Source organism: Bidens hawaiensis, unplaced genomic scaffold (genome assembly GCF_021521415.1).
Source record: "Bidens hawaiensis isolate Kalapana, Puna unplaced genomic scaffold, B.hawaiensis_p1.1 tig00001032_1, whole genome shotgun sequence".
NCBI classification, from domain to species: domain Eukaryota; kingdom Viridiplantae; phylum Streptophyta; class Magnoliopsida; order Asterales; family Asteraceae; genus Bidens; species Bidens hawaiensis.
Window position 1 is genome coordinate 3,893,973 of NW_027491060.1, and position 15,993 is coordinate 3,909,965.

Genomic DNA, 15,993 nt, shown 5'->3' on the forward strand with positions numbered 1-15,993 from the left:
GTCAATCTTCACGCAGGCTTCCTTGTAAGGAGTTTAGCGCGTGGAGCTGCGCAGACATCCTTAGGCGGGAAGAGCCAAAGGACAAGCAAGGAGTTAAGAGAAGGGGGTTCAAGGCTCAAGGTTTAAACAAAGGGGGGGGGGGGGAGAATGGCGACAAGAGAAAAGACGGCGGGACGGCGGAAAGAAAAGAGAAGAAGAGGAAGGAGAGGCGGAAGAAACATTTTAAAAATATATATATACATAAAGATTTATTAAAGGTTAGATTTGTAAAGATTATAATTAATTTTTAAATCATAAAAAGAATCGGATCAGAAAACGGGTATCTGGGTCGGGTCGGATTCGGGCAGATGTTACAAAAAATACCATTTTTTTTGACAAAAAGTATTGCGGAGACAGGATTTGAACCCGTGACCTCAAGGTTATGAGCCTTGCGAGCTACCAAACTGCTCTACCCCGCGCCGAAGAGAAGAACTGAAAACAAATATACAAGCAAGGATTGAATGCGCCCCTTTACCATATCTGTACAAATAGAATAGCCTATTTATACAGAATGGTAAAGAGGCCGTCTATGATCATCGATCATAGAAATGAAATAAAGATAGATTTTAATCCTTACCAACTCGATCTTGTCGCCCCTGGCAACAAACATGCATGAACCATTTCACGAAGTATGTGTCCGGATAGTCCAAAGTCTCGGTAGTTAGCTCTTGGCCTTCTAGTTGAAAAACAACGTCGATGAAGCCGTGTAGGTGCACTATTCCGCGGCGGGGATTGTAACTTTCCATAAATTTCCCATTTGTCACTCAATGATCGAACTTTTCTTATTTCTTTTTTTGAGGATCGACGAATCAAATGATATTTCTGTTCCACGTCCTACCGTAGTGCCCGGAGAACCAGGCTTGCTTAGCTTACAAAGCTAGCTTACTAACGCGAATCATTTTTATTGATTGCACGAGCTAGCCAGCAAGCCAGCAAAGCCCTCGACGCTTAATCGCTTCATTTAGGCACCTACTGACACTAAAGCCGTTCCACTCGTGCTTCTCTAACGAGAATCACTTCGTTCCACTCTCCCAACAGGCCAGCAAGCCATTCCTAGCGGCTTAGCCCTTGTTAAAGGCTAAAGAGCGTACTGAACACTCACCCTTTCTCGCCAGCAAGCTAAGCTCCTAGTCCTCTTAGCCGGCTTACCTTTAACCTAACTCTCTAGTTTATGGCGCGAACATATATTTTCAACCCTTGTGATACTTGTAGTAACTCGAGGAGAATAAAATGTCAATAACTTTGCTATTTTGAGATCGTAATAAATATGATCTAAAAGTTGAGGGGGCTGTTTTGAAAATTTGAAAATTAATTCTTCCATTAAAAATCCTCCACCTTCTCATGTTCTCTGTGTATATATATATCGCCATATTTTAGTTTGAAACAGAGCAAGGTTTTTTGAAACAGAGCAACAAACCTGGATGTCGTTTCAATGGAAGAATTATAGTTTCGTCGGAGAACGAGCACAATAGAGACCCATGGTGATCAACGTTTGGTCCACCGTCGCACAAACGTGACCCGCATGACTCATATATGGTCCGCGGTTATGATTCATACATGACCCGCATGGAATTTCCCGGAAGCCAGGTTGAACCGCCAAAGTTTTTTAGATGATCTAAATATAGGCGGGTAACAGGAGAGCTAAAGTTTTAAGTTTACCCGCCTTTGATTTTTAAGCCGGAGGAAGCTAGAAAAGACCCGCCATCTTTTGCTCGGAGTTTTTTCGTTGATCCGCGGAAGCTAGAAGATATGACCGCGAAAGCCATAAATGACCCGCCATTGTCTTCCTCGGAGTTTTTAGATGATCCGCGGAAGCTAGAAGCTATGACCGCGGAAGCCAGAAATGACCCGCCATTGTTCAGATCGGAGCCTTCACGGGTCCGCGGAAGCTGAAAACAACCCGCCATTGTCTTGGAGGTTATTAGGTGTTTCGCGGAAGATTGAAGCATCCTGCGGAAGATTTGCTTGTTGCGGAAGCTGTTCATGTATACCGCGGATGAGTCATGCGGGTCGAGGTGCGGAGGCCGGAATGTTGAGATGCGGATGACTCTCAGGTAGCGATGCGGACGTTCGGAGTGTTGGCATGCGGATGACTCGCGGATCGCTGTCGCCGGAGTGTTGGCATGCGGATGACTCGCGGATCGCGGTCGCCGGAGTGTTGGCATGCGGATGACTCGCGGGTCGCGGTGCGGACGCCGGAGTGTTGGCATGCGGATTGCGGTGCGGACGCCGAAGTGTTAACATGTGGATTGCGGTGCGGATGACCGGATTATGTTCGAGGGAGCTTAGCATGTGTTATGCGGGAACGGAATAATTCCTCCAGAGCTTGTTTCACTGCATCGGAATTGCGGGAGCCGGACTTGATCCGCCGAGGAATATGTAAGAGATGCTAGTGGCATCAGTTATAATATTCTTTTCTTTCGATTGAGGAATATGTAAATACTAACTCACAAAACACAAATTCCATAAAAGTTTACAGCCTGTCATTACTGTGATGCTTTCAGGAAAATGATGTAAAGATTAACTTGCATTGTTTTATGAGATTTACTATTTGTGGTACTGTGTACCTTTTTCAAAATGAATTCTCGTCCACATATTTTTTATCTCCACAATTAAAGTAGATCTGGGTGTTACAAGAAAAACTATTTTCAGATCTAGAAATTTCAATCATCAAATAGTCTGACGTCTTGAACATATCATTAAGGGTTTTCCTCAAAGTTTGGTGGTATTTCTTCTTGTATATTTCCAGATCTGGAAATATTTTCAGATTTACGAATTTTTGGATTTCCATAGAACAGTCCTGAAAGGAGAAATTGTAGATCTAGAGTATTTGATGAACAGATCTGAGGATCGAGACGAAAAACAAAGAGTGATTCGTTGTCGTGTCCCACGGATGGCGCCAATGAAGAAACATGAAATCGATCCGGGTCGGATCTATGTCCAAGTTCCCCGGTCTTCAATATGAACGAACCACCGCCTTGATCTTCTTCTCCGGTTACTCAGATCTGCCATAGAAAAGTGGGGGTGTGAAGGTGACTGCTAAGAGAATGAACTCTTGTTTACAGACACAAAAATATGTGGGAGCCAAGGGTCCAAGAGAAGACCCTTTCAATGAATGATAAATGCTCCTTATATAAGGACTTCATGGCTACCATCATGAACCCTAACCTTTATTGGGTCAGACCCGGTTAGGGGTTACCTCCACAAACCCCCAGCCCAATAGGCCTAATTAGTAGACAACAATAATAATGTAATAAACATAATATATTATGTAATAAATAAAATGTTGTACCGGGTTTGACGTACCCTACACCTACACTTGCCTTTATCCACTTGAAGCTTCTCATCATGATTGCCTCCATTAAAAAAAATTTGCACCGTAATGTCTTAAAAGTCAAAACTGATGTCTACTTTATTAACTTATAAAATGCAAATCTTCGATTTGTCAGGAACCATCTATACACAAACTATTAACCAGGAGTAACAATCAACATTCTAATGGCTGTGAATGCCGAATAATCGTCCATAAGAACTGGAAATGAACGATACACAAATTCTAGATCGTAAGAACAAATAATGAGACGATATCTAACCTCAAAAATATCTCGAAATTCGATCTTTTTTGGATCCGACCCGGTGTATCCGACCAGGAACAGTTTCCTATCTATACCCGACCCGAACCGGTTTCACCATTTCCTAGTCAAAACCCGACCCGGCCTTGCCCGAAACCTGAAAAGAAACCCTGAAATCTCGTCAAATACTCAACTATACCTGGAACCGGTTTCTACCCGATCTGGTTTTGACTTTTGTTGACCATACCCTACCCAGTTCCGGTTCCTGAAAATACTCGGTTTGTGGATATGAGGTTGTATTTGAACAAATAACAAATAAAAATTTAAAATCTTAAGAATCACAATGTGTTAATAAATTAGCGATCTCATCCCTAGTCTTATCATTTGAGATTTCTAGCCACAAGGTTATGTCTCTGTCGGGAAATTTGTGGAGATTCCATTAACATGCTTTTTAATATCATAATGACGTGTTTATGATGGTCTTACTTCAGTTGTGAACAGTTTATTTAGTCCTGATTTGTTAACAATTCAGTTATGAACAGCCTTGATTTGTTATTAACAATTCAAGGGGTGAATGGTCTTACTTTGTTATTGGGTAATATCTGGTATTTGTTAATGCCCGGTGTGTCGTAAAGTTTGTTTGGATAAATTTGGTGAACATGCCGTTCATTGCAAGGAGTTTTCTGGTTTTAGTTATAAACACGATTTGGTCATACATGTTCTTTGTGACGTGTTGAAACGAGCGGGGATCTCGGCATAAAAAGAAGCTCATGTGAATTTCATGTCGGATCCCCTTGAAGGGAGGTCTACTCTTCGGTCAGCAGACTTTCTTGTGGTTGCATGGGCAAGGAGGAAGCACGCTTGTATTGACCTTACTGGTGTATCCCCCCTTGTTGGGCTTAGGGATACCAAGTTTGCTGTTAGGCAGGAAGTGTTGAATGCGGAATCAAGAAAAATTGCTAAGCATGAGAATGCATGTGCTGATAATCAACACGTCTTTATCCCTTTTACTTTTGATACATTTGGGTCCCTTGCCCCCGAAACTGTTACGTTTCTTAAAAGAGTTCAACGGGTCGTGCGCAGTAACTTATCGACGCCAAATAACTATAATTTTGTTTTCAGTAGAATCGGGTTTGCCATTCAAAAGGGGGTGGCGGCGCAGCTTGTTGCCTGCTTATCCACCTCTCTATTGTCATTTGATCTTTTTCTTTAATATTAAAAATAATAATAAAAAAAATTGTTAATGGTAAACAATTCAACGTGTTTATCCTAACTTGTTACTAACACCCACAACATTTACCCTCAAACTGTAATTATATTTAAACCAAAGTATATATGCAAAGGCTTTGGTAGAATAATCTGTTTTTTTTTAAATAGTCAACCTTCCCTTTTTTTTGTTTTCTTATTTTACATGAAAAAAAAAATAACTTGATACTACTTTCTTTTACCGTCATGTAGGTTAAAACATAGATGATCTATATTAATTCATCTATATATCTGGTAACAACTACATGCTTGGTCCTCCTACAACCCTAATACGAAACATGGGCTTCCATACTAGTTACGTATCAAATGAGAAAATTGATTTTGGATTAGCTAACTAACGAATTTAAAGCATACAAACATGCTTGAATCAAACACACCGCAACACAATACAACCTTGATTAATTAAAACATATTGCTAATTCCGTTGTTGATCTTGAACCAAATAATACGTGCAGAATAAATAACGCCGGAGAAGAAGAACATGTGCTTCAATTCAAATTAGAGAGGCAGATAAGAAAGTGAGATATGTGAAGACCAAGGGGAGGGCACGTATTAGGGAGGAGTTGACTGGTACATACAACTTGAGTTTTTCATTAACAGTGAATCTAGTGAGGCCGACAAGAATTGGTTTTTAATATAATATATCAATATAATATTAATAATACACATCTCATAATACATTTATACACATACATATATATTTTATTATCTAAATTAAACATTTTAAAAAAGAATTTAGCCCACCAAAGTCCAACTCCAAACACCATATCTTGGATTGGGGCCAGGCCCAATGTTCCATTTCCAGTATTGATTCATTGGTGTTGTTAGGTTATAATAAACCAATCTTCTAGGGTTTTTTATACAGCTTCCCTTAGCCGCTGTGAGAGAAGAAGTAAGGTTCGATTTATTAATCTAGGATACACTTGATGATTAGTTATAGTTTGAATAATCATATTAAGCTTGTTTTATATGTGATAACAGAAAGAAAAACAGGAGTGTGAAATGGCGGCAGCAGTGAAGCCAGGAAAGGTGGGATTAGAAGAGACCCAGGAACAGATTCACAAGATTAGAATCACACTCTCTTCCAAGAATGTCAAGAATCTTGAGAAAGGTACCATCACTTGTGAAATTGATAATTGATCTATAATCTATGTTACTTAAAGGCACACTCAAGGTTGTAGAAAATTATTAGTTTAATAATTTTTACAGATATATTGAAATCTAGTACTAGTATAATTTTAATTTTGTATCATAAGCTGTGTTTGCCTTATCCCAGTTAGCCTATTTTGGTTGGTTTTTTCGGTTTTAGATATTGGATAGAGCCCAGGCCTGTAAAAGAACTTAACGTTTTATGTTTGTTTGTTTAAAAAACGAGCGTGCATGATTACATGAGCAAAATTTTGTTCATTTGGTTAAAAGAATGAACATGTACATGTCTTGTTTGTTCATTTATGTTTATCTGAATATTATTGCAGTTGGTTGTGCTCGTTTGTTTACAAACAATAAGCCGCCTGGTCGTTTGTTCAGTAAGTTAAATGAACATATTCTGTCCTTGTTGGTATGGTTTGGTTTGCTTACAAGCCTACCTTCATCTGATCAAGAATCATGTGTTCTGTCTGCTTGAGGTGTCTTGGGCTTGTTTAGACTGAGTGCTTAACATGAAAGAACATGATCATACATAATTACATTTTGTCTGTCTTCATATTTGACATAATAATCTGTGTATAAGATTGTGCTTTTGTTTCAGTATGAAAATCGGATAGTCAACTGCCATTTTGTTAGGTTGACAGATTTTATTTTAGTTTATTATGTTGTTTTATATTTCTTTAGTGTTTAGTGAAACTAATACATATATAATTTCATGTATGGTTTTTGAATGACAGTGTGTACGGATCTAATTCGTGGATCCAAGGACAAGAAACTCAGGGTCAAGGGACCGGTTAGAATGCCAACCAAGGTTCTTCACATCACTACCAGGAAATCCCCATGTGGTGAAGGTATTATTTTCTAACCTTTTTTAGTTGCTCAACGAGAAAAGCCAAATCAACCGTAGTTTACTCTAAACATGTTGTAAGGATTAATAAACTTTTTTTTGTTTATCTAGGGACAAACACATGGGATAGGTTTGAGCTTCGTGTTCACAAGCGGGTTATTGATCTTTTTAGCTCGCCTGATGTTGTGAAGCAAATCACCTCCATCACCATTGAACCAGGTGTCGAGGTTGAAGTCACCATTGCTGATCCTTAGATGCGTCTATTATCTGTATTTTCGTTAGATTATGAGTTTCTAAATCTTGATGGATTGGTCAAGTTTCAGAGAGTTTTATGAAATGTTGCATTTGAAGCTATTCTGTTTTGTTTTATGTACCTTTTTTATGGCAAAATATGAAGGATTTGCAAAGGTTTGAAAGAGAGAAGATGTCTTATTACTATCATCATTTGAAAAAACATTCTTAAATGGGAAGCGCTTAAGTGGTGATACGTGATATCTTTAGTATACTTTTAACGTTTGCATTAGACAATACATAAAACATTTCATGTTTTTGTCTGTAGGGATGGATACGTTTGGCCTCTTATTAATTGTAAAAATGCTAAAATTTATAAAGTGTATGAAGCAACTAAATCTATCCCATGTGTTTGTTGTATTTAGAAAAAAGGAATTACCTTAATATTATGAATTACAAATTGTAAAAATTATTTGAGGTTAAAAAAACTATGGTCAATAGTGTCAACCTAAGAGACATAAAAAAGGAAAGAAAACACAATAAAGTATCACCAATATAATTTTAACCTGCTTATTGCTATTCTTTTTAGACCATGGGTATATATACAATCTTCTTAACTTCATGTAGACTTTAGATCAAATATTTTACCCCATTTTATTCCACTCCACCTAAAGGAAATTGTTTGAACCCAACCTCTCTATATTTAATGTAATTTTGATTATTACATTAATGTGACTATATGTAGAGAATTTTAAAGTCCATTATTAACATTTTATATACTTAGAGCATTCACATCCCATTCCTTAAATTTATGTGAGGAGAGCATGTAAATTATAGGGTGAGGTTTTGAGTGGTTGTGAGTGTAAATTATAGGGTGGAGAGAAAAGTGTAGTGATTTTTTGTAAATTTGGGGAACATTGTTTGCCCCTATTTATTTTTTAATATTTGTTAGATTGATTGTGAGTAGAGGAGAGAGAAAACTGTAATAATAAAGGTATAAAAAATATTATTTAATTAAACGTGAGAGAGAAATGTAGTGTTTTTTAGTGTAATTATAAAAATAAGGATGAAGAATGGGATGAGAATGCTCTTAGAGCGAGATAGAATCAAATAAAAGGGAGTTTTGTATGAAATGTAGACATGACTGATGTTGTATTACATATTTACGAGTCGTTCATTATTAGACCATGCGTATGTCTAGTGGACGTTTTGGGTGTTCTAAAACGGCCCAAACACCACCCCTTTGGGCTCTTTGAGGTGCTTATTGGGATGAGGCTCTTCGAACATAGCGTCCCACTCAATTTTTCCTTCAACCAATCACATTAATTCCCATAAACTCAAACCAATCACGCATTTATCTTATTTATATTTAACTTTTAATTATAATAATTGAGTAATTATTATATCGGCTCCACATTACACCTTTTTTTTGACAAAAACCCCTATAGTGACGTAGCGTCGCATGACACAAAAAACTTCTCATAAACGCTTCATCCATTGCACATGGGCCTTAACAATGTGTATGCAAGATAGAGAATTAAATCAACTCGAGTGAACTACCTGGCCAAATACGAGTTAACAAACACAAGCCAAACACAGCCTAATTTATTCCTGTTCGAAAACAAATTAAACGTGACTAGCTATACCTTGTTTAACTATAGGTCTGACATATGTCCTAAATATAACAATATTTTACTGTTCTCTCTATATCCACATGTGAAGAATATTTTGATAAGAAAAGTTTATATGTATGTGTGTTTTGTGCAACAATTTTATATGAATAATGGCGGCATGACATGCTTATGTTAACCATATAAGAATTACTATAACTTTAATTTGCATTTAAAATTAAAAATATAATTAACTTATTCATAATATCGACAACTTTGCCTCCATATTTGACCACTTCATCGTCCATATTTCAAAAGGTTCAAGAGCAATAATGATTCTTAAACTTTCATCATTAGCTATCAATAATACTCATAAAACAATAGTAATAATATAAATAAAAACAGCTAATTTAAAAAAAAAACTTGATTTAACCAAAAACCTTTTCATTTGTTAATCTCAACAAAAAAAACACCACATTATACTATCAATCCTAATGTTACACTTCTCGTTTTCTTCACTTTTTTGCTTCTTCCGGTGGAGTTGATGAAACGCCTGAGTCAATGCAACTCCGGCATAACCGTGCTATGAATCCTGCTATCACTACCACGATGATTATCACCGCCACAACTACCACCAACGTTTCCATTGACTGGTGTGTTGAATGGCTTTGCACCGTAGTTACTGGTGGTGGTTCCACCACAACTAGTGGTGGTAGTTGGTTGTCATTCCCACGTTCAAGCTTCATTAGTCTCAACGTTACCATCACCATGACTTAATGATTAATTGTTAGGGTGTGTGTGTGAGAGAGAGATAATATAGAGTGTGAATTAGTGTTAAGGTTTAAGCTTTAAAAGGTTGGTGGTGACAAAGTTGTTGACTGGCTTGGTTTTAAATTACACTCTAAACCTTGTACTTTCATTAGCTTAACTGAACGATTAACTTATAAGTTTCACGTGACAAATTACAGGTTATTTGTGCAAACAAAATTCGTTTTGCTTGTTTAAATTTTGATTATATTATATTTTTTGTACTTTTAAATACCATATTTATAAAATATGAATAGGTCCCTTATAAAGATAACTACCACTACCACTACCACTACCACTACCACTTAGGATCCCTTGTTTAGATTTTTGTCTCAGTGATAATTTTTTTATCCTTACATGCCTTTAACACTTAAACCCAAATCCTTACACCTTTTAACAATCCCTTCCCTACTCGAAAAAATAGGTATTGGGTTGATTACATCACTTCTTGAGTACTCTTGTTAAGCTAATAAAAAAACAAATTTCTTAAACTGGTACAAGTTAATCTGTTCCAGTAATACCTAAACCAATTTTATAGGTTACGGATTTTCATTAATGGAAACCAAACACTAACCTAATCGCTTATTGACCAATCCGGCTTTTAACCATGTTAACCAAAATCTACTCGAATATTAATTGGTATATGAATATTCGGTTAACAATGCTTCCGAATGCAAAGGACATTGCACAACCCGAATAAGAATAACCTGCATGTCTAGTGGAATTATACCACCAAAACGATAACAAATAGATTAGAAACTCGAAAGTTTAATAGAACATAGGTAGAGATTTTGACTCGTTCATATATCAATAGGTCGATTTAGGCTATGTTTTTATCTTGAAACATAATTAAAGATTCGACAAAAAGTGTTTAGAATACAACAAAAACTGCACTTTTCACAATATTAAAATGCAGCTAAAACTTCACGTTTTGACAGCATTAAAATGCAGCGAAAGCTGCATTTTTGAAAGCCTATAAATGCAACAAAAAAAACACTTTTATAACATCAAGATGCAGCAAAAAATCGTAATACTGAACAGACCCTACTATTTCTAGTCGATTCTAATGGTTCCAACCCTATTCTCACTCACCCCTAGAAAAAACACAATTCATTAATGCAGAGGATATATACATTGATATTTTCTACAGATTACTTATATTTTTTTAGAAAAATGAAAAACACCTTTGTTTGATATCATAATACAAATTATAAAATTTCATACAACCCGGGCAATAATGTAATCATCATCCACTTAGGTTGAGTCCAAGCATAACGTTTCATTCCATTATATAGCAAACTCCTCCTAGTGATCCAGCTATATTCATTGCTCTTACCCATATACCCCACCTTTGATTTTTTTGGTCAACTCTGACCAAAAGGTCAACTAAAATAAATTAGCTCCGTGTCAACCAAATTTCAGTTTTTACTAAAAACTCTATCCCAAATCAGAAATATAGTACATTTGACGATAAACAATAATTTGAATCTCTATATGTTTCCCCCAAATTAAAATAACTAAAACCCTAACAGATGAGTCATAATCATAATCACTGAAACTTGATGAATCTTTGTTTTCTTTTATGTTAATTGGAAATGAACTAAAGATGTGATGTAGTAAGCATGTTCTTCAACCAGTAGAGGTCAATATCTTTGTTGCAAGTATTTTGCAACAACTCTGGAGCCTGTAGCAAGACTTGTTTTAAGTTTTAACCCATGAGTTGTCACTCTGTTCAAAGCAAGGAGTGTTGCACTATCCAGGGATCGAAACATTGTTTTGTTGTCAGCGCCTCAGTAAATATATACATTTTTCGCCAGATGGTTGACGAAGCTAGTTTCTGCCAGTTAATTGAAATTCAAATAGACGGATAGTTGACCTCCATTCATATCGAGGCGAGTCATAGTGAATAAATATGCAAGTACCTTTAAATTATATTCTAATTTCAAAAACATTTTGGCCAGGTATACGCGCCGAGTTTTTTTGTCAAAACCCGATAGAAAACCTAAAACCCGACGGTAATTACCCGATAAAAACTCGACGGGTTTGAGACAGGCTATAATAATCAGGTATGAGTTTGGGAATAACTAAACCCGGCCCATTGTCATCCCTAATAATGGGAATAGGGAGACGCCCCACACCTACAACAGGAAGATAGAATCTTCTATCTTTGGCCATCTTCACAGCTTCACAAATCAGAAGAGCTACAAAATATAATCATAAATGCTTATATCACATCATTGATCTAAATTAATGTGCAATCAAGATTCAAATGTCGTATGTTATAGATAATATAATATTAATTGTTTCTTTAACTTCTTTAATGATTAAATGTTTGGCCATAGCCCAAAATTCAAATATTCAACAATTATCACTAATATGAATTGCTTATACAAAAAGATCATTAACATTAATACGAACCAATTATACACAATGATCATTAACATTAATAGGGATCACTTACACAAAGATCATTATCATGAGGATGTGAATTAATTGGATATCATATTAAAATCTATCTGCCTTCTAAAAAGACAAACTGTGAAAATACAAATCTATATTCACAAATCACAAATTTGATGATAGAAATTGTTCATCTCAATCAACACTACAATATGGCAAACTGATATAATGCAATTTGTAGGCACATAGAATTATAGACCATGAAATTAAAATTATAGCTTATTAAGTTAAACATTAGAACTGTTTACAATCCTCAAGTCTAATAACCGGTTTTCTCCAATCTCCATCAAGTCCAATAAACATCTACAGATTTCGGATGTAACATCGAGATTAAAACAGTAATTATAAATGAAATCAAATAAATAAAGTTGGACAACATATAGAAATCTCTAATAAAAATCCATAACAGAATTCACAAAGATGGAAGTCGAACCAGAATCAGTTCTTTTTGGTTATTTTAGGTTAACAGCAATTTTCGAATTACCAATCCATATCACATGGAAATAAAAACAGAACGAATTTATGGTGCAAATAGGTAAAAACAATTAAGAGGTGTGTACCAATTAGGGTTGGAACTTCTACATGAAGTTCGTCGTCTTTAGGTTATGGCCGGATTCTTCAAATAAGATTGCGGATTTAAGAGATTATAGAAAATACGGTTATGGATTGTGAAATACACAGAACGAACCTGGATATGAGAACACGGTGATTATGAAGTCAAATCCTTGAAGAGCCAATATTTGAGAGCAAATAATCAGCCAGTTTGACCCAATCAAAACCCATCAGAAGACATGGTGTTGAGTTTTTTGGTGTTAGGGTTTTTGGGAGTTAGGTGTTTGTGAAGTCTGAGGGGGTCGAAGGAGTGATTCTAGGGTTTCACAATGGGTGTTTGAGATGTTATGACCCGTTTAATGGTTATCCGGGTATGGTATAAGGTAAACGGGTCAAACCGGTTTAAATCAATGAAAGGCCTCTATTCAGAATTCAAGCAATCTGGTGGTTTTGGAAGGGGTGGGGAGCGACACGTAGGATTTTATGGTAGGCAATTATATAGATAGTTAGATTTAGAGCTAACAAGTTGGAGACTCTAGTTAATTCGCAAATGAACCATAACGTCTTTTATCGGTTACCTGTTGGAAACTCGAAGGGAGGGATCTGAACGCTCTCTCTATAGTTGCTCTATCATGGCGTGTTGTGATGAGGATGCATTGATAACTTGGTCGGTATTTGTTTAGTTTGTTATGGTACTGTAAAAAGGTTAATTTTGTGACCAAAATTAAAAGTGAAAAGTTTGGGTTAAAAGTGAAAGTTTTTGTGGCAAGTTTGAAAAAGTCCAAAAGTTTTGTGAATAAAATTGAAAAGCTAAAACATTTATGTAAATTGTAAAATTTAAAAGTTTTTTTTTCAAAAGTTGAAAGGCTAAAAGTCTTGTATCAAAAATGTAAAAGTGTGAAACTTTGGTGACAGAAGTTTGAAGGACAAACTTGTGACAGCAAAAATCCAAAGAACAAACTTGTGGTGATCAAGGTACAAAGAACCAAACTTTGTAAGTTGGTTAGTATTGAATTTTGGGTCTAAGCCAAATTTCCGTTAACTTTTTTGTTGATTGAGTAAAAATGAATCCGTGTGTGTGAAACGAGTATGTGTACCCATGCGTGGTGGTGGAACGAAATGCATTACATGTTCAAAAGCTATCATGTGTTGCAACGAAAATAAGACGTAGGAAGTCCGTCGGTAATGGTTCGATTGGTTATGGTAAAAGTTTTATTAACAATGTTGAGGGTCCAGAAAGTAATATGTAACTTGAAAGAGTAAAAGTTTCATTATCAAAGTTGACGGATCAAAAATGAATTATATATGAAAGTAAAGTTGAAGTTTTAAAAATATATATGTAAAATTATATAACAAAAGTCTAACGAATCAAAGTTTATAGATAAAATTGAGCAAATCTCCCATCCCTTTTACTAAACGATGGGGAGCCCCTAGTAGTATACTGGATAAATTGAGAAGGACGAAATGGTAACTGATAAAATGGTTGAAGCTTATCTTACAAAACTATAACAAAATTAAAACAAACCCGTGAGATGAAATTCAATTCGTATATTTGAACATCTAAAGAATCCATTATGTTAATTATACACATATATACATTATACAAACCAATGAATGTTTATAGCTTCATCCAATTTAGAACACCGAAGAGAAAATAATCTCTCTATTATTGAGTGCCATGCTCGCCGGTACACACTTGACCTTGTCAGGTTCTTCAACTGACTGCGGTGCGTGAATGGAGTTGGAAGGAGGATGGTTTTTTATGAACTTATATGAATTAGAACCAAAAATAAAGTCAAAATAAGTAATTTTTTTAACCGTAACAATATGTGATTTCCAATACCAAAAATTGAGATTATGTAAACATATTATGAGTTAAACTGATAGATTTCAAGATAATTAAAGACAGAAAACGTAATAGTAATAGTACTGATAATTCATTTTATTAGTAATGTTATGACACCAAAATCTATGAATGTAAATTTAAACGACTTAGTTTTGATATTCAAAAATGGTTAGCAACAGTGTGTGTTGCTTGTTTGCCTTACATATGGATTTAAACACTACTCCAAAAATTAAGTTCCAAACAGTACTGAATTTGTATAGCGAATGTGTACGTAGGAGTTCCAAGAATGAAAAGCGAAAACCTTTTGAATAAACCAAATATTAAAATTTTAAATTTTATTTCACTCATGCTTTTACTATATTAATAAAGTTCTAATGTTACTTTAATCACATGAAAAGCTGTTTACCCATGAAATCCTGAGCCGTTTGTCTTTCATCCTTGCTTCTAAAATTAAACATCATCATCAATGTTTCTTTTATATTAATTTAGTTCCACTAGGTGACATCTCTAACTTGTCTCAATAGAGAAAAATGAAATTAGTCAACATAATAAATGTGCCACTTGTGGTTGGAAAGTTCAAATGAAGGTGTGAAGATTCCACTTTGGAGTTGGTCATCATACGATAAATGACTTTTCTCCTTTCTCTTTTATCCTTTTACACAAGGGATCGATCACGTTCAGAAAATTAAAAATTTACAGGCTATAAGTATAGTAAGATATTAATTTACGGAATCATAGTTTTATTTTATGATTCGTTAATAATTTTTAAAATAGCATTAAAAGTTGTACGTATTGGCTTAAACTTAGAAATGTGATCGATAATATACTTGTACCGGTACTGAAAATACTGATATCTAATTTAAACAAAAATAGATACCAAACATTATACTAAATCCATTGCTTCGGTACCGGCATCTCAGTATGGTGCCCTCTTTATGTTTTTTTTCTTCTAATCTCTGTTGATCGTATTAAATTTATTTGTAACCACGTGTAATTAACTAACAAAAAAATCGTATAAAATATATTCGTAATTAAGAAACAATAATATAAAAACCCAAGCATAAAAAAAGTGTCCAAAAACTCATATCAATCTCTATATAAACACAAAAAAAAGAATTGTACGAGTAGCGATACCTAATACCCAAATATAACTCTATATATTCCAATCGTTACTAACTACTAACATACTGAAAATATTACATACTTAAATCAATAAATCCTGATATTTAAAAGAAAAAAAAAAACTCATATTTATGTCACAATCTTTAACTCTTTATCTTACTATCCTTTCATGTTATTTTCCACTACAAAACACTTAAATTGTTTTTCATCTAGCTAAATACTGTTATTGCAACACATTTGGCTTTATTAACATTTCGAGTTTTCGACCATTGCACATTCGTTCTCGTTAGATGATCGGTGATGTTCATCGTTATTTCCAAAACTCACCTCTTGGACACTCTTGGCTTTTAAAGCTCCTATTTCTCTTCAACTTGAATTTTTTCAATCGAATATCATAAAACTATGTCAACGATCAACCTACCGACTAAGATTTCCATATCTAGGGCGAAATTAGGTGAACTTGATGGTCGTCGACCTTTATTCTTCATGGGCATA

At 35.2% G+C, this 15,993-nt stretch overlaps 1 protein-coding gene and 1 non-coding gene across 2 annotated transcripts; one reads left to right on the top strand and one right to left on the bottom strand.

Moving 5' to 3' along the window:
- Positions 1–384: 384 nt before the first annotated feature.
- On the bottom strand, positions 385–458 carry TRNAM-CAU (transfer RNA methionine (anticodon CAU)). The gene has a single exon. It is a non-coding gene; the product is annotated as a tRNA-Met (tRNA).
- A 5,421-nt stretch (positions 459–5,879) lies between these two features.
- On the top strand, positions 5,880–7,224 carry LOC143553803 (small ribosomal subunit protein uS10z/uS10x-like). Its single transcript, XM_077043706.1, has 3 exons — positions 5,880–5,988; positions 6,761–6,874; positions 6,982–7,224. The coding sequence occupies exons 1-3, from the start codon at positions 5,880–5,882 to the stop codon at positions 7,122–7,124; spliced, it is 366 nt and encodes a 121-aa protein (XP_076899821.1). The 3' UTR covers positions 7,125–7,224.
- Positions 7,225–15,993: the final 8,769 nt, after the last annotated feature.